Source organism: Haliotis asinina, chromosome 11, assembly GCF_037392515.1.
Source record: "Haliotis asinina isolate JCU_RB_2024 chromosome 11, JCU_Hal_asi_v2, whole genome shotgun sequence".
NCBI classification, from domain to species: domain Eukaryota; kingdom Metazoa; phylum Mollusca; class Gastropoda; order Lepetellida; family Haliotidae; genus Haliotis; species Haliotis asinina.
In genome coordinates this window covers 45,051,195-45,074,314 of record NC_090290.1, presented here as the reverse complement: position 1 = coordinate 45,074,314, position 23,120 = coordinate 45,051,195, and the positions used below count along the sequence as shown (strand labels likewise).

Genomic DNA, 23,120 nt, shown 5'->3' with positions numbered 1-23,120 from the left:
GACTTGCGATACAAACTGTCCATGGTAATTATTGATAAACAGTATCGCCCACCTGTATCATTTATCTCGTGTGTTATTCGGGCTGCTTGTCATGTGACTGAGGGTTATGTATTTCTTGTACATTGATACTGCATTAATGGGTTGAGAGAGGAAATAGACAATGGAAGGAGGGGTGAGGTTTGAAGAACGGTCTAGACTCACTAGACGGGCTAGACAGAGAAGGAGACTTGTGAAACTCGCACTTATTGCGTGTGTGTATGTATTAAGCGTTGCTGTAACCACGAGCGTCCGTGTGATAGCAGGAGAGAAAGAAGAGGTGATTACACAGGAGGATGAATATAGCGAACACAGAGTGAGGAGAGACGCCGACCTCGGAGAAGGTAAGACTCTCTCTCTAACATTACCTCTACCCCCTGTCTCTATCTAAATCCCCCTAGATGCTGGTACCCCAAACCTACCCTACCTGCTCCCCGTCTTTCTCATGAGAGGACAACGGTTTCACTCGTTGATCTTCCTCTGGAATCTTTTCTGTCTGTCACTGACTCTCTCCATAACTTCTACATACGCATATATACAATTTAAATAAACGCTAAACAGTGTAAAGAGGCATTCGGTGTTGAGATGGTTTTAAATTTTGAGTACACCTGACAATATACTCAAACCAGTGACATATGTTTAAAGAAGAAGTGAGAACGACAGAGAGTCTAAGAAAGAGAGAGAGGCCCGGAAGGAGAAAAAGGGAGAGGGACAGACAAATAGAGAGTGAGAGAGTGAGAAAGAGAGAGTGTGTGTGAGTGAGAGAGAGAGAGAGAGAGACACTCACACACACAGAGAGAGAGACAGGCAGACAGAGAATGTGTGTACTTGTGTGTGTCCAGTTTGGTCATAACTCCAGCACTTTTTATTTTTATTTCTTTCTTTTTTTGGCTGTACATGCACACTTCTATCCAAACTTACAACACAGATCGTACGAAGTATGTATGTGTCCTTTAAACATGCACCATCGGGTTACTATGTTTACCTTAAAACATTGATCTAAATCTCTACCAAAACGCAAATCAAAGGTAGTTGCTGTCTCGAGAAGCTGCGTCTAGTATACTATTCAGAACTTCCACATCGCCTCAGTAGGAGATCGCATATCTCCTAGTAATACGTCTTATTTATTGACTCCTGAGAATTCAACATACGTCAGTATATTTAATCAGTTGTCCACAAGAAATCCGTACGAAGTAATTCAAAATAAATTAGTGTAAAGGCATCTAGCGTGTGGGTTGATTAGACTTTGTGGACTCACGCTCGTGATACCTTTAGACTTTAACATAACATCTTAGAACTGATTCAGGTGATTTGGCGCGATCTTATCGAGTGGGAAATGTCGCAATAAGAGCGAGAGTAATCTCTTTGGGGCTAGTAGACTAGTTATCTCTTTGAAGCTCGTAGACTAGTTCTCTGGGATGAGTTATCTGCAAAGGCACTTTTTTCAAAATCCCAGACCAAAATGATTCACATTACAGAGGCATTTGCTTCACATGACACACCAAAATATTTCACATTTCAGACGTGTCTTGTTCATTATTATTATTTTATTATTATTGGATATTTATATAGCGCTCATATCCATGCAGCTATTGCTTGCTCAAGGCGCTGGTATTTGTTTCCCTCGATCATTAGATGTCCGTCTCCGCGTCACATGGTATTATCAATCTCAGCTCCCCAGGGAGTATACAACTCTTGCTGCCTCTTGGCGCACCGAGTTAATTGAGGTCTCTCTCGTCCTAACGAGGTACCCGATTCACAGGTGGGTGGACTGGGACACATAGTCACAGTGCTTTGTCCAAGTTTAATGCACGTTGCTGTACCCGCAACTAGCGGTGTATGCACGTGTTCATGTGGCCACCATCTGGTCATATACCAACGGCTTCGTGGGTTCTTTTAAGTGTACAGGGTTGTGTACTGCACACTAGGGGTTGTGACAAAACGGAAAGAGTCTGGGCACAAAGTTGACTCCAAGGTTTTTACATCCGGTCACAGGCGGGCTCGATCCTGACACCTCAACTTCCCTGGATGACTAGCCAGGCGCTTTAGCCAGCTCGTCCACCGCTCACCCAATTCGGTAATGTTCATTTGACAGAGCTAAATGTTTCACATTACCGAAGAAATGGTTCACACGACAGACCTAAATGTTTTACATTAAAGAGACACTTTGTTCGCATGAAAGACCTAAATGTTTCACATAATTGAGGGAGTTGGTTCAAATGACAGACCCAATAACAGACTCACATGTTTCGCTGAGTCACTTGTTCATACGACAGACCTAAATGTTTCACATTACAGATGTACTTTGCTCACATGACAGACCAAAATGTTGTACATGACAGAGGAGCTTGGTTCACATGACAGACCAAAATGTTGTACATGACAGAGGAGCTTGGTTCACATGACAGACCTTAATGTTCACATTACAGATACACTTTGTTCACATGACAGACCTTAATGTTCACATAACAGATACACTTTGTTCACATGACATACCTAAATGTTCACGTTCACCGAGGCACTTGTTCACATGACAGACCTAAATACCGAGGCATTATTTTGTTAACATGACAGACAAACACGTTTCACATTAGAGAGGCACTTTGTTCGCCTGACAGACCAACGTATGTCACCGAAGCATGGTATACACAATTATGCAAGGACAGACAGAAATAATACACTTCTTTACATTTTTTGTTATTGATGTTAACTTGTTGTCACCCGAGGAGATCCGGGTTAGAATTTATGTTCAGCGTCGTACACTTGTAAGAGTCATATCAGTTTGTCACGACGAGACTCACTGACTAAGCTGACACGTCATCCTATCAAAGTTGTTGATCACTGGATTGTCTGCTGGAATATTGCTGAGAGTGCCGTTAAACGACAATGAAACAATTATTTTTAGAATTACATTATATGCCGATGAGATTTCCATCGCTTGTTTCTGTATGTTACTGTAGGAAAATACTAATTCGACAACACAATCGACCAAGAATCTTTATGAATAATTTCAAAAGGATAAATGCATAGAAAGCTTAAAAATGGACGCGTTCTCCTGTTGGCCATCGTTTAATGCAGTACCATTACACGCACACTGGTCAACCGTATCCCTTGGCAACCAGTACCATAAAACGTCAACAGGCGTATCCGCTAAATGTTGGTGAGTGAGTTTAGTTTTTCGCCGTACTCAGCAATATTCCAGGTATGTGGCGGCGCCAAATGATGATGTGTTGAACTGTGTCTGTAAACATGTGTTCAAGAAGTGTGGCAAGTTACAATATCAAAGATACCGAAAACAGTGCGAAAAACACGCGGTCAAACTACATCAGTACGTTGGTGCTTCGAATAATCAATAGGACTTAGAGAAAAAAATGTCGATAATTTAAAACAGTTGAGCTGAATTCAAAAGCAATTATGTACATTCTTGATGAGGTGTATTTTACATATTAATCATATGGTCATGAAAAAATGAAGTTGGTCGTGTATAAGTCATATACACCTGCATATTCGTGGCAGTTGCCACAGCATTGTTTAGACGAGTGAGTGAGTTTATTTTTTTATGGCCGCGTTCTGTAAATAACAAGTCTACAACAGACAATCCGGTGACCAACAGCACCGATCTACCCATCTGGATAACGATGACGTGTCAATCGAGTCAGTTACATCGCGGTACAAATGATGTCATTTCACCACTGCCAAAAATGATGTCGTCGTTATATAAAAATGTAAATAGGCAAGAAAATAAAATCTATATGAACAAACGAACGGACGGACAGACGAAAAAACGAACTATGAATAAAAGAGTGAACTATGAATGAATAAACGACTGATTGAATGAATTGCAAATTTGAATTTGCAAATTTGAATTTGCGATGTTGGCTTTCGACACCTGTGTATCTTCGGTCATGTGACATATCGGGAATATTTCAACATTTACAGGATGGAATCGTATTTCTTAAAATAAATAAAACGGGAGGATGAAAATAACCCGTCGCATTATTTTGGTGAAAACATATCTATCACCAGATAAGTCATTATGATTATAATTGTGATAAACCTGTTAATATACACGGGGACTCATATATATTTCCTGTGAATAAATGTTTGAATGCTTCGAGTTTTAGTGAGTTTAGTTTTACACCGCACTCAGCAATACTCCGGCTATATGGCGGTTGAAAGCTTCGAAAATAGAATACACCCTCCTCTCGATTCAATTCCCCGCCGTGATATAGCTTGAATATTGCTAAAAGCGGCGTAAAACTAAATTCACGCATTTGGTTCTAGGGTGGTAGGGCTGTTAAAGCGTTCGAACGTCAGTTCGAAGACCCGGGTTTCCCCTGGTGTCCCCTGGCGCTATATTGCTGGAATATTGCTAAAAGCGGCCAAAAGCATTCACGCTTCTTGCGACTAGGAACCAGACTCAGTGAGAAAATGGGGCTATCACGTCTACCGTACAGTTTAAATATTTCTTTTGTATTTCTTTTTTCGTTTACAGAGGAAAAAAACTGCACCCCGAGATCGGTGGACAATTTCTTCGGAAACTTCTTTACGCTGAAGCAAACACAAGATGGCGGCTTTGTCCTCCATCTTCTTATTGCCATTTATCTCTTTGCATCTCTCGCCATCATCTGCGACGACTATTTCGTGGCCTCGCTGGAGCTCATCTGTGAAGGTATGTGACGTCATCAGAAAGTTACAAGGGCAACGTATGTCACGTTGTGGCATTGTGGCCCATCTAAGATGTGCACAGAATGCGTTAAAATGCGCAACAGTCCTACGATGGGATATATTCATTATACGACATATTCATTATGTCGCATTATCACCCTACGGATGAGTAAAAATATATTATTCAAAGCGAGACAAGCGACAAATTGCCAAAATGCCATGTTGTCGCATTGGCGCATTGTGCCACGTACTGCTTGTTCTTGTCAGGGCGACGACACAACAGTGTCCCACATATGGCGTTAATCTTGAACACGAATATAATGTTATTATCTTCCTGAGATGGTGAAACTGCGTTATACATAATTTGTATTTCCAATGAACAATTAAAAGCGGTTATAACGAAGTTAAAGGGGCTACCAAACGTAGTTCGTCATGCACATTTCCACTACATGTATCCACAAAAGTTGTCATCATTCGTCATCAACTCAGCTTCTAAATGCCAATATAGCATGGTCCATGAGTATACAATGTCATACTGAAAGTGGTCAAATCTAACACATGTTATGGCCTGTGAGGACGAAATACTAGATATATTTCTTGGCTTCGTTTTTTCCTTGAATTGTACTTTCTATAAAACAGACTTACATATGTGTTTAGTTTTAGATACTAGAAGTGTCATGATCTGTAGACATTATGATAGCACGACATATGTTATTTAAGTGGATGCTTCTGTCCCCAGATCTGGGTCTGCAAGAGGATGTAGCGGGGGCCACCTTTATGGCAGCAGGGAGTTCCGCCCCAGAGCTCTTCACGTCAGTCATTGGTCAGTTGTAATATTCAAATAAAAAAATGCGCCTATTTGTCTTGCCCCAGACCCACACTAGAATTCAGATTATACGGGGCGGTGGAGTAGCCTAGTGATTAAAGGGTTTGCCCCTCACGCCGAAGGTCCGGGTTCGATTCCCAACACGGGTACAATGTGTGAAGCTTATTTTGGTGCCCCCGAGACGGAATATTACTTGAATATTGCTAAATGCGGCTTAAAACTAAATTCACTCACTCACTCAAAATTAATGTGTCCATGTGTGAAATACTCACCTTGTCGGTAAGCGCACTTAGAATCTCAAAATCATCATCGCTAATTACTATGCACTCAGTTCAGTCTCCGAGTTTGACCCTGACCACATGATCCCGTCAGTGAGTGAGTGAGTTTAGTGTTACACCACACTCAGCAATATTCCAGCTATTTGGCGGTGGTCTGTAAATAATCGAGTCTGGATCAATCCAGTGATCAACAGCAGGAGCATCGATCTGCGCAAATGGGAACCGATGACATGTGTAAACCAAGTCAGCGAGCCTGACTACCCGATCCCATTAGTCGCCCCTCACGACAAGCACAGTCGCCTCTTCTGGCAACCATGGGTTGCTGAGGGCCTGTTCTACACCGGATCTTCACGGGTCCCATCCTGTAACTCGCCTCTTGTTCTGAGTATGGGCTGATGAAAATCAGTTGCGTTATGAATTACAGACTGTATGTGTGTGAGCCCGGTTTTCGCCGCTTTTAGCAATATTCAAGCAACATCACCAGTTACCGTAGCAACTCTCGGGAGTCACACAGTCAAACGAGAGTTATCCATGACCACACGCTTCATCGTCGCATTAGTAGTGACAATTACTTTCGTAAAATCGCAAATACTAGCCCATTTCCGTTGGGGGAGAGTATAGCTTTACACCGCTTCCAGCAGTATCACGGCGGCGCAAGCCAGAAACTGACCAATGTATGGGAAGCGAACCCGAGTCTGTGGTGAGAATGCTTTATCCTCTTGGCTTCTCCACCTTGGTGACTTAATTCGTGCTTATCATCATACCCCATGTTCGCTATTCATATTATCAACCACTTAGTGATGTCAAACGGTTATGCTGTTGCATTCAAAGGTGAACGGTGGGGATATGAAGAGGCGTTATCCTGTTGTTATTTCAGGTGTGTTTTTCGCCAAAAGTGACGTGGGTGTTGGCACAATCGTGGGATCCGCTGTCTTCAACTTACTGTTCATTATAGGTGTCTGCGGGTTGCTGGCTGGTATGGTAGGTAGCGCTTCATCATCAGCGTCATCCTTCCCCTTCATTATCATCATCATCATTGTCATCATCAATATCATCATCGTCGTCATCATCATCATCATCATCATCAATAGCAACAATAATACCTTACACCTGAAGCTTTGAACTACCATATTTGTTTAGCCAACACGGGTTTGTATTTTTGTTTAATTCTTCAACAGTTCAGAAATATTTCAGTGAAACGACCATAAAATATATGTTATTTCCAAACACTGGGAGCAGTGATGTACCGCATCTGTAAGCAAAAGTGAGTGAGTGAGTTTAGTTTTACGCCACACTCGGCAATATCCCAGCTATATGGCGGTGGTCTGTAAATAATCGAGTCTGGGCCAGACAATCCAGTGATCAACAACATGAGCATCGATCTGCGCAATTGGGAACCGATGGCATGTGCCAACCAAGTGAGCGATCCCGTTAGTCGCCTCTCACGACAAGCATAGTCGCCTTTTATGGCAAGCATGGATTGCTGAAGGCCTATTCTACCCCGGGTACACCTTCACGGATACTGTCAGCAAAAACTGTGTCCGAACTCGTGTAAATGTAATTGGTTGTCGGTGTTTGCTTTTAACACCGTATTAATTGATTAGTTGATTGAATTTTTTGGTTTTTGTTGTTTTGTTTTTCATTCACGTCAAAATGCACAAACCATAACCTTTTAAACACGTACTCTTGTGAGTTCATTCAGTCCGGAACATAACCCGTTTCCCATTTTTAGTGGAACGTAATACAAAGATCAATCACGTCTTGAATAGGGAATAAAATGTGATCTCGGAGCATCACCCGGGTTCGTATAATAGCTTGTCCCATTGAAAGGTAGTAGAAGACAACGCGATTCTTTCATATTGTTTATAGTCACGCCATGGCACATTAATCATTGTGATATGGAAGTACGAGGGGATCTCAGTACGTTTTGAGCCTTGCAAAGAAAAACACAAAATATTGGTATGAACCACATTTATTTTTCAACATAGTCCCCTTGTGAGCCAAGACACTTGTTCCAGCTTTTCTGCCAGGCGCTGATGCCATCTCTGTAGAAGGCGCCATTTTGGTCCTCAAACCAAGCCTCAGTAGTAGCAATAAGCTCATTATCATCCTGAAATCTACGACCACGCAAGAGTTTCTTGAGATTTGGGAACAGATGGTAATCACTTGGTGCCAGGTCTGGAGAGCAGGGGGGATGCGGCAAGATTTCGTACTCGCATTCCTGGACAGCGGCGGCTGCAACGCGAGAGGTGTGTACTGGAGCATTGTCTTGATGTAGAAGAATACCACGTCTGATCTTGCCCCGGCGCTTCTCCTTGATTGACTGTCGCACTTGCCTCAACAAGTAAGCGTAATATTCCCCATTCATTGTTCTTCCTTTTGGTAAGTATGTGGATGACGCCTTTGCTATCCCAGAAGACTGTCGCCATTACATTTCTGCACCGATCTGGAGGCTTTGAACTTTTTGGTTCATGTTTCCATTCCATGGATTCTTGTTTGCTCTCAGGATCATAGTGGTGGATCCAGGTTTCATCACAGGTTACTAGCCTAAAGTGAACATCTTCTGGATTCTTGTTGTATCTGGTTAGCATGGAGTTGCTTATGGTGACCCTTGCTTGCTTCACTTCATCTGTAAGCATTCTTGGCACCCATCTTGCGCACACCTTAGACATGACGAGATGTTCATGAAGAATTGTCTCGATGGATCCGTGTGAAATATCTGTGGTCTCTTCTAACTCGTGGAGTGTGGTTCGACGATTTTCCAGCACAAGTCTATGAACTCTGTCAATGTTTTCCTGACTAGTGCTTGTTGTTGGGTGACCTGGACGGGGGTCATCTTCAAGACTCTCTCTACCATGCTTAAAGTTATTGGCCCATCATTTGATGGTAGCAGATGAAGGGGAAGACTTCCCATAAACTGCTGAAAGCCTTTCTCCAATGTTCTTCGTCGAGTTTCCTTCAAGAACTAAAAACTTAATTACTGCTCTATACTCAATTTTATTCATTTTCACTGCTGTGAGGGGGTCTCTTTCTGTCAATGTGAGCTGTTCAATAACTTCTGAGAGTAGGATACCAAAACTGATACATCACATCAGCTATACCCCAAGGTTCAATGTCGTACCATAGGCTGTGACACCTGGGTAAGAAAAATGCTCATGGCTCAAAACTTATTGACATCCTCTCGTATGTTCTTTGTGAGGTGTGCATGACTGTATTTAAAGGTGCAGCTAAATTCGTAGACTAGAAGCTACAGAAAATAATTGTTTTTAAATTAGAATTATAAATACAATATGAGCATAGGGACTCATTTCATAGGGACTCATTTCATAGCATTTCTTCAGCTGCGGTAATCTAGACTTGTCACACACTCAAGACTTTCACATCCTGCACTCGATATGTTCTTTTTAGAAAAAGTAGGGGAACTGTACTTTCAATGTACGATTGGCGAAATTGGGAGATATATGGGACTGAATCAAATTTGATACAATAATAATGGATGTTTTGAGAATGCATCACCACATGGATTTCATTCAAAGCAAAGCTGTTCGTTCCGTTATCCCCCTTGTTAGGTGACTGGAGTATGACATGAAAATTTCAGGTTCACAATTTTCAGTCAGTAATGTGTGATTTGACCCTGAAAACCCTGACCATGAACAAACGCAAGAAAATTATCGAAAAAAATGGTCTAGAGTGATTTATTGACCTGCCTGAAAAAACGTCAAGATTCATAATCAAACCCCATGCACGTGTGAGAGGCTCCCACATTGTGCACGTGCTTTCCATGCATTGTGTATGCGTGTGGCAATAACGTGAAATGATGCTGCATACAAATGATGAATGTCATTGTAATGTTCTTAAGCGGATTGTCTTTCGATCAGACTTCAAACTTCAGGTTCCCCTACTTTTTTAAAGAGTATATTTGTATCAGGGTCTGTATGACAGACACGTTATGTCTATAAGTGTGTAGCTTTGTTGAAATTGACATATGAAACACGACATTAGGGAGTGACTGGCACATGTGACTCTTGTGCACACACCTACCAAATATCAGTAACATATCCAGGCGTGGCCAAATGCAGTGTTGTTTTTATTTGAGAATGTATAGCTTGTGTGGAGCGACTCACCTGATCTCACCTGTCTGCTGTAGGTGATTCATCTCACCTGGTGGCCCGTCATCAGAGACACAGGCTTCTACCTCCTGTCTGTACTCGCCCTCGTCATCGTCATCAACGACACCGAGGTCAACTGGTCAGTCACACACCTATCCTTCATGTTGACAGCCAACAAAACATCTAATTCTGCTGCTACTGCTACTCTAATTCTACTACTGCTGCTACTGCTACTCAAATTCTACTACTGCTGCTACTGCTACACAAATTAGACTACTGCTGCTACTGCTACTCTAATTCTACTACTGCTACACAAATTCTACTACTGCTGCTACTGCTACTCAAATGCTACTACTGCTGCTACTGCTACTCCAATTCTACTACTGCTACTGCCACTGCTACACAAATTCTACTACTACAGCTACTGCTACTCTAATTCTACTACTGCTGCTACTGCTACTCAGATTCTACTACTGATGCTACTGCTACACAAATTCTACTACTGCCGCTACTGCCACACAAATCTACTACTGCTGTTACTGCTACTCAGATTCTACTACTGCTGCTACTGCTACACAAATTCTACTACTGCTACTACTCCTACACAAATTCTACTACTGCTGCTACTGCTACTCTAGTTCTACTACTACTACTGCTACTGCTACTCAAATTCTACTACTGCTGCTGCTACACAAATTCTACTACTGCTGCTACTGCTACACAAATTCTACTACTGCTGCTACTGCTACACAAATTCTACTACTACTGTTACTGCTACTCTAATTCTACTACTGCTGCTGCTACACAAATTCTACTACTGCTGTTACGGCTACTGCTACACAAATTCTACTACTGCAGCTACTGCTACACAAATTCTACTACTGTTGCTACTACTACACAAATTCTACTACTGCAGCTACGGCTACTGCTACACAAATTCTACTACTGCTGCTACGGCTACTCAGATTCTACTACTGCTGCTACTGCTACCCTAATTCTACTACTGTTGCTACTGCTACACAAACTCTACTACTGCAGCTACGGCTACTGCTACACAAATTCTACTACTGCTGCTACTGCTACACAAATTCTACTACTGCTGCTACTGCTACTCTAATTCTACTACTGCTGCTACTGCTACACAAACTCTACTACTGCAGCTACGGCTACTGCTACACAAATTCTACTACTGCTGCTACTGCTACACAAATTCTACTACTGCTGCAACTGCTACTCTAATTCTACTACTGCTGCTACTGCTACTCAAATTCTACTACTGCTGCTACTGCTACACAAATTCTACTACTACTGTTACTGCTACTCTAATTCTACTACTGCTACTGCTACACAAATTCTACTACTGCAGCTACGGCTACTGCTACACAAATTCTACTACTGCTGCTACGGCTACTCAGATTCTACTGCTACTGCTACTGCTACACAAATTCTACTACTACACAAATTCTACTACTGCAGCTACTCCTACACAAATTCTACTACTACACAAATTCTACTACTGCTGCTACTGCAACTCTAATTCTACTACTGCTGCTACTGCTACTCTAATTCTACTACTGCTGCTACTGCTACTCTAAATCTACTACTGCTGCTACTCCTACTCTAATTCTACTGCTGCTGCTACTGCTACTCTAATTCTACTACTGCTGCTACTGCTACTCCAATTCTACTACTGCTGCTACTGCTACTCTAATTCTACTACTGCAGCTACTGCTACACAAATTCTACTACTGCAGCTACTGCTACACAAATTCTACTACTGCTGCTACTGCTACACAAATTCTACTACTGCTGCTGCTGCTACACAAATTCTACTACTACACAAATTCTACTACTGCAGCTACTGCTACACAAATTCTACTACTACTGCTACTGCTACACAAATTCTACTACTGCTGCTGCTACACAAATTCTACTACTGCTGTTGCGGCTACACAAATTCAACTACTGCTGCTACTGCTACTCTAATTCTACTACTGCTGCTACTGCTACACAACTTCTACTACTGTTGCTACTGCTACACAAATTCTACTACTGCAGCTACGGCTACTGCTACACAAATTCTACTACTGCTGCTACGGCTACTCAGATTCTACTGCTACTGCTACTGCTACACAAATTCTACTACTGCTGCTACTGCTACACAAATTCTACTACTGCTGCTACTGCTACTCTAATTCTACTGCTGCTGCTACTGCTACACAAATTCTACTACTGCTGCTACTGCTACTCTAAATCTACTACTGCTGCTACTCCTACTCTAATTCTACTGCTGCTGCTACTGCTACTCTAATTCTACTACTGCTGCTACTGCTACTCCAATTCTACTACTGCTGCTACTGCTACTCTAATTCTACTACTGCAGCTACTGCTACACAAATTCTACTACTGCAGCTACTGCTACTCTAATTCTACTACTGCTGCTGCTACACAAATTCTACTACTGCTGTTACGGCTACTGCTACACAAATTCTACTACTGCTGCTACTGCTACTCCAATTCTACTACTGCTGCTACTGCTACTCTAATTCTACTACTGCAGCTACTGCTACACAAATTCTACTACTGCAGCTACTGCTACTCTAATTCTACTACTGCTGTTACGGCTACTGCTACACAAATTCTACTACTGCTGCTACTGCTACACAAATTCTACTACTGTTGCTACTACTACACAAATTCTACTACTGCAGCTACGGCTACTGCTACAAAAATTCTACTACTGCTGCTACTGCTACTCTAATTCTACTACTGCTGATACTGCTACTCAAATTCTACTACTGCTGCTACTGCTACTCTAATTCTACTACTGTTGTTACTGCTACACAAACTCTACTACTGCAGCTACGGCTACTGCTACACAAGTTCTACTACTGCCGCTACTGCTACTCTAATTCTACTACTGCTGCTACTGCTACACAAATTCTACTACTGCTGCTACTACTACTCAGATTCTACTACTGCTGCTACTGCTACACAAATTCTACTACTGCTGCTACTGCTACACAAATTCTACTACTGCTGCTACTGCTACTCTAATTCTACTACTGCTGCTACTGCTACTCTAATTCTACTACTGCTGCTACTGCTACACAAATTCTACTACTGCCGCTACTACTACTCAGATTCTACTACTGCCGCTACTGCTACACAAATTCTACTACTGCTGCTACTGCTACACAAACTGTACTACTGCTGCTACTGCTACACAAATTCTACTACTGCCGCTACTCCTACTCTAATTCTACTACTGCTGCTACTGCTACACAAATTCTACTACTGCTGCTACTGCTACTCAAATGCTACTACTGCTGCTACTGCTACTCAAATTCTACTACTGCTGCTACTGCTACTCAGATTCTACTACTGCCGCTACTGCTACAGAAATTCTACTACTGCTGCTACTGCTACTCTAGTTCTACTACTGCTACACAAATTCTACTACTGCTGCTACTGCTACTCAAATGCTACTACTGCTGCTACTGCTACTCAAATTCTACTACTGCTGCTCCTGCTACTGCTACACAAATTCTACTACTACAGCTACTGCTACTCTAATTCTACTACTGCTGCTACTGCTACTCAGATTCTACTACTGCTGCTACTGCTACACAAATTCTACTGCTGCTACTCTATTTCTACTACTGCTGCTACTGCTACACAAATTCTACTACTGCTGCTACTGCTACACAAATTCTACTACTACTGTTACTGCTACTCTAATTCTACTACTGCTGCTGCTACACAAATTCTACTACTGCTGCTACTGCTACACAAATTCTACTACTGCTGCTACACAAATTCTACTACTACTCTAATTCTACTACTGCTGCTACTGCTACTCTAATTCTACTACTGCTGCTACTGCTACTCTAATTCTACTACTGCTGCTACTGCTACTCTAATTCTACTACTGCTGCTACTGCTACACAAATTCTACTACTGCTGCTACTGCTACACAAATTCTACTACTACTGTTACTGCTACTCTAATTCTACTACTGCTGCTGCTACACAAATTCTACTACTGCTGCTCCTGCTACACAAATTCTACTACTACACAAATTCTACTACTGCAGCTACTGCTACACAAATTCTACTACTACTGCTACTGCTACTCTAATTCTACTACTGCTGCTGCTACACAAATTCTACTACTGCTGTTGCGGCTACACAAATTCAACTACTGCTGCTACTGCTACTCTAATTCTACTACTGCTGCTACTGCTACACAAATTCTACTACTGTTGCTACTGCTACACAAATTCTACTACTGCAGCTACGGCTACTGCTACACAAATTCTACTACTGCTGCTACGGCTACTCAGATTCTACTGCTACTGCTACTGCTACACAAATTCTACTACTGCTGCTACTGCTACACAAATTCTACTACTGCTGTTACGGCTACACAAATTCTACTACTGTTGCTACTGCTACACAAACTCTACTACTGCAGCTACGGCTACTGCTACACAAATTCTACTACTGCTGCTACGGCTACTCAGATTCTACTGCTGCTGCTACTGCTACTCTAATTCTACTACTGCTGCTACTGCTACACAAACTCTACTACTGCAGCTACGGCTACTGCTACACAAATTCTACTTCTGCCGCTACTGCTACTCTAATTCTACTACTGCTGCTACTGCTACACAAATTCTACTACTGCTGCTACTACTACTCAGATTCTACTACTGCTGCTACTGCTACACAAATTCTACTACTGCTGCTACTGCTACACAAATTCTACTACTGCTACTACTGCTACACAAATTCTACTACTGCTGCTACTACTACTCAGATTCTACTACTGCTGCTACTGCTACACAAATTCTACTACTGCTGCTACTGCTACACAAATTCTACTACTGCTGCTACTGCTACTCTAATTCTACTACTGCTGCTACTGCTACTCTAATTCTACTACTGCTGCTACTGCTACTCTAATTCTACTACTGCTGCTACTGCTACTCCAATTCTACTACTGCTGCTACTACTACACAAATTCTACTACTGCTGCTACTGCTACACAAATTCTACTACTGCTGCTACTACTACACCAATGCTACTACTGCTGGTACTACTACGATTACAACTGCCATGTCCTTATTAATGATTTTGCTTCTACAAAACCTGTGCTACTGCCACGATTACGACAGCTACTACTACTACTACTACTATTACTACTGCTGCTGCTGCTTCTGCCACTAATGCCACTTATGCGACTACGACTACGACTGCTGCTACTACTTCTGCTGTGGCATATACTACTACTACAACTACTACTCCTACTACTACATCGACTACTTCTCCCATACTACTGTTTCAGGTACGAGGGTATGACCATGCTCATTATGTACGCCCTGTATATCGTTATCATGTACTTTAACCGGCCCCTGGAGACAAGAGCTGAAGTCCACTTTGAGAGATTCCGCCAGTGGTGGAGGAAGACACACCCAAAAACGGATATAAAACAGCCTCTGATTGCTGGCAAGAAGACAGCGGAGAAAAAGACGGAGAATGCCGGCGAAGCAGAAACAACATTCACTGACGACGCCGTTTGCCACTCAGTCGAGGAACAACACCACGAAAAAGGTTATACTTTCACCTCCCCACAAAATATCAATTTTGGAGTCATAGTTACAATATATTTGTTACTGAATGGCTCAGTGTCCGATGTCGCTATACAGCATAATGAGACACGTGACAGGGAATGTTCTTCATAACAAAACGCGCGCGCACACGGGCATTCACACACACTACATATTTGAAGGTGCCATATTTGATGGATTGATGTGTATTTGTCGTCCATTCTAATTACAGCCAAGGGGCGGCGGAGTAGACTAGTGGCGTTCGCTCTTCACGGGTCGATTCCCAATACTGGCACTATGTGTTAACCCCATTTCTGGTGTCACCCAACGTGATGTAGTTGGAATATTGCTGAAAGAGGCATGCAAATAAACTCACTCACTAATTACAAACATCGGCGTGACGGGCGAAAGCGTTAACCACTAGCGTTGCTCCCCCTTCACGACGGATAGAGAAACAAGAACGACTTTAATAAAGCGGCTTTTAATAAATCTTGCTCAGCATGACCTGAGCTACTCTCTGGTTTTATGAGGTTTTAGTTTTACGCCGTTGTAGCAGCGGGGGACAACGGGAATGGGCTTTGTGACCATATGGGTAATCAAACCTGGGTCTTCCGCGCGAAGAACGAACACCTTCACCACCACACTACCCCACCGCCCCATTTTGCTAATACCAATAGCTATTCCAGTGAGGAAATCCTAAAACGAGGTGAATGAGCTCTCTAATCGGGTGGTCGACCCACAAGCCAGAAGTCCAGTTAGTAAACTATGAACTGGTCACCCGTCTAGTTTGGAATCCTGTTGCGGACTGGTTTGTCCTTCATGCACGACTGGGCACCTAACACATCGAACCATTGCAACACTACCTGGAAAATATTGATCATAACGTATAAGACCTACTCTAAGACCAACTGAAAGGATGCGTGTATCGATATGAAAATCTGTTGATTTGTAAATAACGAGTTCTTGCTTGAAGTAGAAAAACAAATTAGTTTTATAGTTACGGAATCTGGACACGCATTGACAGGAAGCCTTTGCGACTTTGTCCAAGATCATTAACCACTACTTTGTTATGTATGACCGGTCAGAGTGTGTTAATGTTTAATAATCTATCATTTGGTAAATAGTGTCACAATTGTTTCACACCCCAGACAACCAACACCTAATATCAGAACGCTTTGGTGCAGACTTTGGACAACGAGCCTTCGTTTGAACAGGACAAAAGGTTCGCCTAGAGATTAATGCACCCAGTGGTCACACTGACAAAAAGGATTCAATTCCCCACATGGGTACAATGTATGTAGCCATTTTTGATGGACCCCGTCATGATATTGCTGAAATATTACGAAACAAGGCGTAAAATTAAAATCTCACTCATTAGAACAAGCTTTCCTTTACATTTAGCAAAATCAACTTTTTCTCTTAGAGTACGAATCTCCTTGGACCGTGCCTGACGGAATTATTCATCGCTTCTACTGGTTTGTCATGATCCCCATTCGCTTTATGCTTCACTTCACTGTACCCGATTGTCGACGTCCCGGAAAATGGCGGAAGACGTATCCCCTGACCTTTACCTTGTCCATTGTGTGGATTGCCGCGTTCTCTTACGTCATGGTCTGGATGGTAACGATTGCAGGTAACATTGGTTCACACGGTTACCATCACCGTGGTAACGGTAGCAGCTACAATGGTACGTCCGCGAACCGAGAGGATATGGTAGACTTGTCCAACGTCAAGGCTTAACTGACGTGGCACATTAATGACCAGGTTAGAATTGGTCGTCAGCAATCCATGCTGGTAAAAGGTGACTAACGGGATCGGCAAGTCAGACTACGTATCCCAGTTGTTGATCGATGCTCATGCTATTTTTCACTGGATTGTCTGGTCAAGACTTTATACGTTGTTCACTGGTCATGAGGCTCATGTACCCTAGAGGTTTGTTTATGTTTCTCGAGGTAACCAGTGAACAACGTATTTATCTTACCGAACACCTGAATTTTAATTTTGAACTGTTTGAAGCACTTCTGTTGAATGCGAGGCGAATCGCCATTTTGCAGACGACACAACGTAAACAAATTTAAAGCTATCTACCTTCCATCGATTTTCAATCGCAAAACATCGGTAATTTCCGTGCTTGAGGCGTGATTCAATGTTATTCGAGAAAAGTACTGCCAAGAAGCACTAGAAGAGTTCGGAATTCCCAGCGGTGTACATTGAAAATAATACATCACCTGTAAGCGGGGTACATTGAAAATAATAGAATAGCGCTTAGTCAATCAGAAAGCGACATTCATGTCTGAGGTAAGATAATATTATCTACACACCGTCACCATGGACCTGGGATAATACTGAGTGGGCCGTTAAACTGTAACGAGACAAACTTTACTATCCCAGCAACTATCCCCGATATAACGGATTTACTGTTTAAAACAATAGTTTAATGCTACGTTCAGTAAATCCCCTCACTCGAAATACTGATTTACCATTTGTTTACGTTTCCAGTGTTTAGGCGACGGCTTTCAGTGTAGAAACGTTCTGATAGTGTTTGTAGTTATTTTTCAACGGTATATTTTCAAATAAGGTTTTAATTCCACCTTGAAATTCCAATATTACGTCTTGACAAGTTTATTTGTTTAATGACATGTTTTTACATGGAAAACTCTGACAAACTAACGATCATGCTATTCTCGAAAAGTAATTTATGTTGAGCAGTGGACGTCACTTACTATCTTACTTACTTACTTACTTACTTACTTACTTACTTACTTACTTACTTGTGCTGTGTTTGTCACAACAGGGGACGCCCTGAACATCCCCGACACCGTCATGGGGCTCACCATCCTCGCTGCCGGCACCAGCGTCCCTGATTGTCTGTCTAGCGTGTTTGTCGCCAGGGACGGTACGTGAACATCATGGTGACGCATGAGCGCACCCCTTTGGCCGAGTGTCATAAATACAGATTTTTTAACTCCGATACGATACCTCTTCAACTCTTACTACACCTAAATTCTATGTTTTCGGTACACTTTAGTTAAACAATGTGTTGGGAAGTGAAAGATCTTTACATCCCGCACTATAAAAAAAAATATTTTGTAAATTCTACTAGACTTAATTTTTATTTTATTTCTTTATTTTATATTATTGTTTTAGGGGGTGGGGGGAGATCTTCATTTTTACTTTTCTTTTCTAATGTCGTGTGTGCGTGCGTGCGTGCGTGCGTGTGTTCATAACATTATCTGGTTTTCTTCGCCGTGATAATGCTGCGTAAAACTAAATTCACTCTTTCACTTTAGGCGGCGGTAATTAACGCTGACGTGCATGTCCGTCACATCGTGTTGTCAATAACCCAGCTCTTGTAAATATACAGCTTATCATTTCTCAGAGGAGGTCGCCATTATGTCATGTACCCGTTCTCTGTATTTCCAGGTTTTGGTGACATGGCTGTTTCCAACTCCATCGGAAGCAACGTCTTCGACATTCTCATTTGCCTCGGGTTGCCATGGTTACTACAAACAGCCGCCGTCACCCCGGGCGAATCGTTGTCAATCTCTAGCAGTGGGCTTGTGTATTCGTCCTTGACCTTGCTCGGAACTGTTGTCTTCTTGATCTTGTCCCTGACAATCAACAGATGGCGACTAAACAAGGCCCTCGGCGTCGTATACCTCGTTGTCTACGTCGTTGTCATCGCTCTGACGTGCTTGTACGAGCTGAACGTGTTTGGGGAATTCAACCCACCGTCCTGTCCTAGATCAGAATGAATTACGGGCAGTGATTCTATTGGACAAGTAAGACCGGGTTTTCTCAGCCATGCTGTCTGACATCGTAGTGTTGCAGCACTACTGAATGACGTCAAGTCACTTGTTGCCGAACTCCTGAATGACGTCACGTCACTGTTCATAAAACTGACGTCTTCGAACATTTCTTGTGACACACAAAAAACCCGAGTAAAAATAATTCTGTATCTCTGTGAAAATTGTATTGTACATGAATAAATTTATTATGTGTTGTGAACTGTTACGTTTCAACAAACCAATTTACTTTATGAACATGACTTTATATGGTATAATCGATCTTGACATTGACCCAGCATGATGCCTAGGTGACCTTGTGACTAGTGATCTTGACCTTGGCTACATCTTTTGGCAGATGTTGATGTTACCGTACACAGTAACTTCACTCAAATCTACCTGACCTTGACAGATGGCACAAAACTTTCACATTATACATGTGTTACAAGGTCGTTACGCAAAGTGTGGTTTGATGTCCGGTATTGCCATCGTCTCCGAATTGCGTAAATCGACGCTCATGTTGTTGATCACTGGATTGTCTGGTCCAGGTTCGGTTGTTTACAGACCGCCGCCATTTAGCTTGTATATTGCTGAGCGCGCCGTTAAACAACCAACAAACAAACTTGTATCGTATCTCCTGTTTATTACGGTATGTCCCTTGGTGTATCTATCACCATCTCGATCTCAGTTATCACTGACCCGGTCGCCATGTCACTGATGATCATAAGGTCAAATAACTCTTCTGCTGAACACGTTCCGGCAAAGGTCAACATTCAAGGTCGCAGACTCGTACAAACGCGCTTTTGAATCAGATGAACACACATTTTTGAGACCGGTGGGGTAGCCTAGTGGGCAAAGCGTTCGCTCGTCACGCCAAGGACCAGGGCCCCGTTTCACAAAACTCTCGTAAGCCTAAGATCTCGTAAGTTTTGTCGTAGCCATTGTGCCTCCTATACTGAAACATAGGAGCTACGAGAAAAGTTACGAGATCTTAGGCTTACGAGAGTTTTGTGAAACGCGGCCCAGGGCGGTACAATGTGTGAAGCCCATTTCTGGTGTATTCAGAGATATTGCTGGAATATTGTTAAAAGCAGTGAAAAACCAAAGCCACTCACTCTATCAATTTTAACTAGGGAAAATACTATAACTGAGTGTGATACAAAACGTCAATGACAGAAAGTAACCAATCTCCATTATCTCCATATCACTCTGGGCGAAGGAGGCACCTCAGGGTTAGACCCCTTGGGTACACCAGGGCCCTTATTCTCTAAGCGTTCGTAGCCCTACGTATTCTTAACTTTGATCGTAGCCAGTGTGCTAAGAATGGGCTCAAGAAGTTCGTAGCGCTACGGACGTTTCGATAATAGCTAGTCAGGATCCTAGCCTATATTTATTGGCTTGCCCTGATTATGTTTCTACTTACGTCCGGGCCATAACCAGCTCGTGGCTTTCAAGCGATACACGACCAAGACAAAAACAGTGAAGATCCAGGGAAGAACTGATCTTCAGTAAACCATGCTTGTCGTAATAACCAACTAGAGGGATCTAATGGTCCGGCCCGCTCAATTGGTTGACACACATCATCCTATTCCAACTGCGTAGATCGATGTTCATGCTGTTGATCACTGGCTTGTCTGGTCAAGATTCGATTATTGAAACACCGCTGCCATATATCTTGGAAAATGATGAATGTGACGTTAAACGACATGCACAAATCAATATTAGACCAAAGTATGAAAAACGCTATTAAAACAAGACTCCGAAACGCTCCTAGCCCGAGGTAGAAAAAAACCCACACTCGTACAACTGAATTAAAATGAGACCATAGTTTTCACTCTCTAACAAACACACCCCAATACACGTCGACCTTTCATGCAATCTGATCGACTAGAGAAATTACAGCTCCAGCCACGAACATGTTGTTTGTCTCAGTCACTTTACCTCTATCAAACACTGCGATTACTTTCATCCCTCGACGCTAATCCATTAAATCTTAATTTGCAACAAAACCAAAACAAATAGCGACACTGACACACCTGAACGTATTCCTTTAAGAGGCTTTTGTCGTGCGTGTACCTATTGATGGCTTACGTCATGATGCAAACAGAAGACCCACGAAGATCCACAGTAGAATAGGCCTGCAGCAACCCATGCTCGCCACAAAAGGCGACTATGTCTGTTGTAACGGGGACGAACACGAGACTGGGTGGTACGTGTGTGTGTGTGTGTGTGTGTGTGTGCGTGCGTGCGTGCGTGTGTCTGGAGTGGGGTGGGGGTTGCTATGAGTGTTAAGAGAAATTAACAATAATTTTTCTATTACATATTGTCACGATTCTGTTCATAGCCAGTTAGGGTAGCTCAGTGGTTAAAGCCTTCGCTCGTCACGCCGAAGACCCGGGTTCGATTCCAGACATGGGCATGTTTCTGCTAAATTGGTAAAAGCGGCGTAAAACCATACTCCCTCCCTCACTCACTTTAATGAACTAAACCAACTGAGACATTTCCGTTTTAATAGCTGTTTAAATATTTAGGAGTTACGTTTTGTGACATTTACACACTGCGTGTTGGTACTTTCAGACTAGCTATACCCTCCAAATGACAATATGCCTCGCTGATTATTGATCCCAGATTGATCTGATTTTCTTCTCAAGCACAGACATCAACCCTGACACACTCACACAGACAGATGTGACTCAAGCAACAAACGGCATCCGTGAGGCTCGCTGCAGTCAGTAAACTGACGCCATGGCCAGTGTCATTTGGAGTTTACTGCTACTTTTCCTGGGACAGAATGTTAACGGTGAAATTAAGCGTGTCGATTTCAGAAGGCGAGAGGACTTGGCAAATGTGATGTTTTCAGACAATCCAATTTTATTCTCACAGACGACTCCAACTTATAAGTGTATTGAAAATTGTTTGCACATTGACAACTGTGTGACTGTGCTGTCTGCTGGAGAAGGCGATAATGGTCAGTGTTATTTGTACGACAAACAGACAGCCGACTTGACAAGTCAAGTTTCGGGTATTTCAACGCACGTTTTCAACAAAGGTAAACATTTTTCATACATATATCAATTCATTCATACATTCAACAATTAGTTACGGGTGTTGTAACTTTTACTGTATATCTTTGGACTACATACTGTGACTATGCGCCCCACTCCATCCAGCTGCAAAATGGGTAACTTGTAAGGATAACGCTGTGTGACAGCTCGCTGCGCCTAACAGGCAGCATGAGTTGAATACTGCCCAGGGAGTTTTGTAGATTAAAAGAATGCCAGAAAAAAGAGACCTCCTTTGATCGAGGGAACACCCAAGCACCTTGAGCATGCACTAGTTGCGTGGATATGAGCGTTACATAAATTCGCTATAACAACTATCAAGATTTGAGGAGTTTAAGCTAAAATGGTTTGCATTTGTATCGTACAGGACCAGATTTTGAAATTTCAGCACCATAACAGTTTTAATGCTTAAATGATAACTCATCAAACAGGCAAATTACATTTAAGACTCCTGCCTTTCTTTCACAACGTTTCCTGAAAACGGACTTGATAGGCGCGCTCTTAGTTCGTCTGGACAATGGAGAAAACGTGATGAAAGCGTTCGCCCATCTCGCCAAAGACCGTGAGTCGATGTCCTCCATGGGTGCAATCGGGTTGTGTTAAGCCGATTTCTGATGTCCCCGTCGTCATGCCGCTGTAATATTTCTAAAAGCGGCATGAAACAATGCTCATTCAATACTGGTGTGTGGCTTTCGCGAACGAGAATAAAACATTATTGCAAACTGTGTGATTAACAGGTGCTAGC

General features: G+C 42.5%; 1 protein-coding gene across 1 annotated transcript; it reads left to right on the top strand.

The window, feature by feature from the left end:
• The first annotated feature begins 84 nt into the window (after positions 1-84).
• On the top strand, positions 85-19,571 carry LOC137256037 (sodium/potassium/calcium exchanger 5-like). Its single transcript, XM_067793698.1, has 9 exons — positions 85-380; positions 4,532-4,708; positions 5,444-5,527; positions 6,686-6,789; positions 9,956-10,056; positions 15,267-15,532; positions 16,952-17,161; positions 18,323-18,424; positions 18,952-19,571. The coding sequence occupies exons 1-9, from the start codon at positions 161-163 to the stop codon at positions 19,281-19,283; spliced, it is 1,596 nt and encodes a 531-aa protein (XP_067649799.1). The 5' UTR covers positions 85-160; the 3' UTR covers positions 19,284-19,571.
• Positions 19,572-23,120: the final 3,549 nt, after the last annotated feature.

What these genes read in the sequence shown, in the direction of transcription:
- LOC137256037 (XM_067793698.1), top strand. Translation starts at nt 161, where the DNA reads ATGGAAGGAGGGGTGAGGTTTGAAGAACGGTCTAGACTCACTAGACGG. An exon ending in GCTCTTCACGTCAGTCATTG is followed by an intron (nt 5,528 to 6,685) that starts GTCAGTTGTAAT and finishes TTGTTATTTCAG; the next exon opens with GTGTGTTTTTCGCCAAAAGT. An exon ending in AACGACACCGAGGTCAACTG is followed by an intron (nt 10,057 to 15,266) that starts GTCAGTCACACA and finishes CTACTGTTTCAG; the next exon opens with GTACGAGGGTATGACCATGC.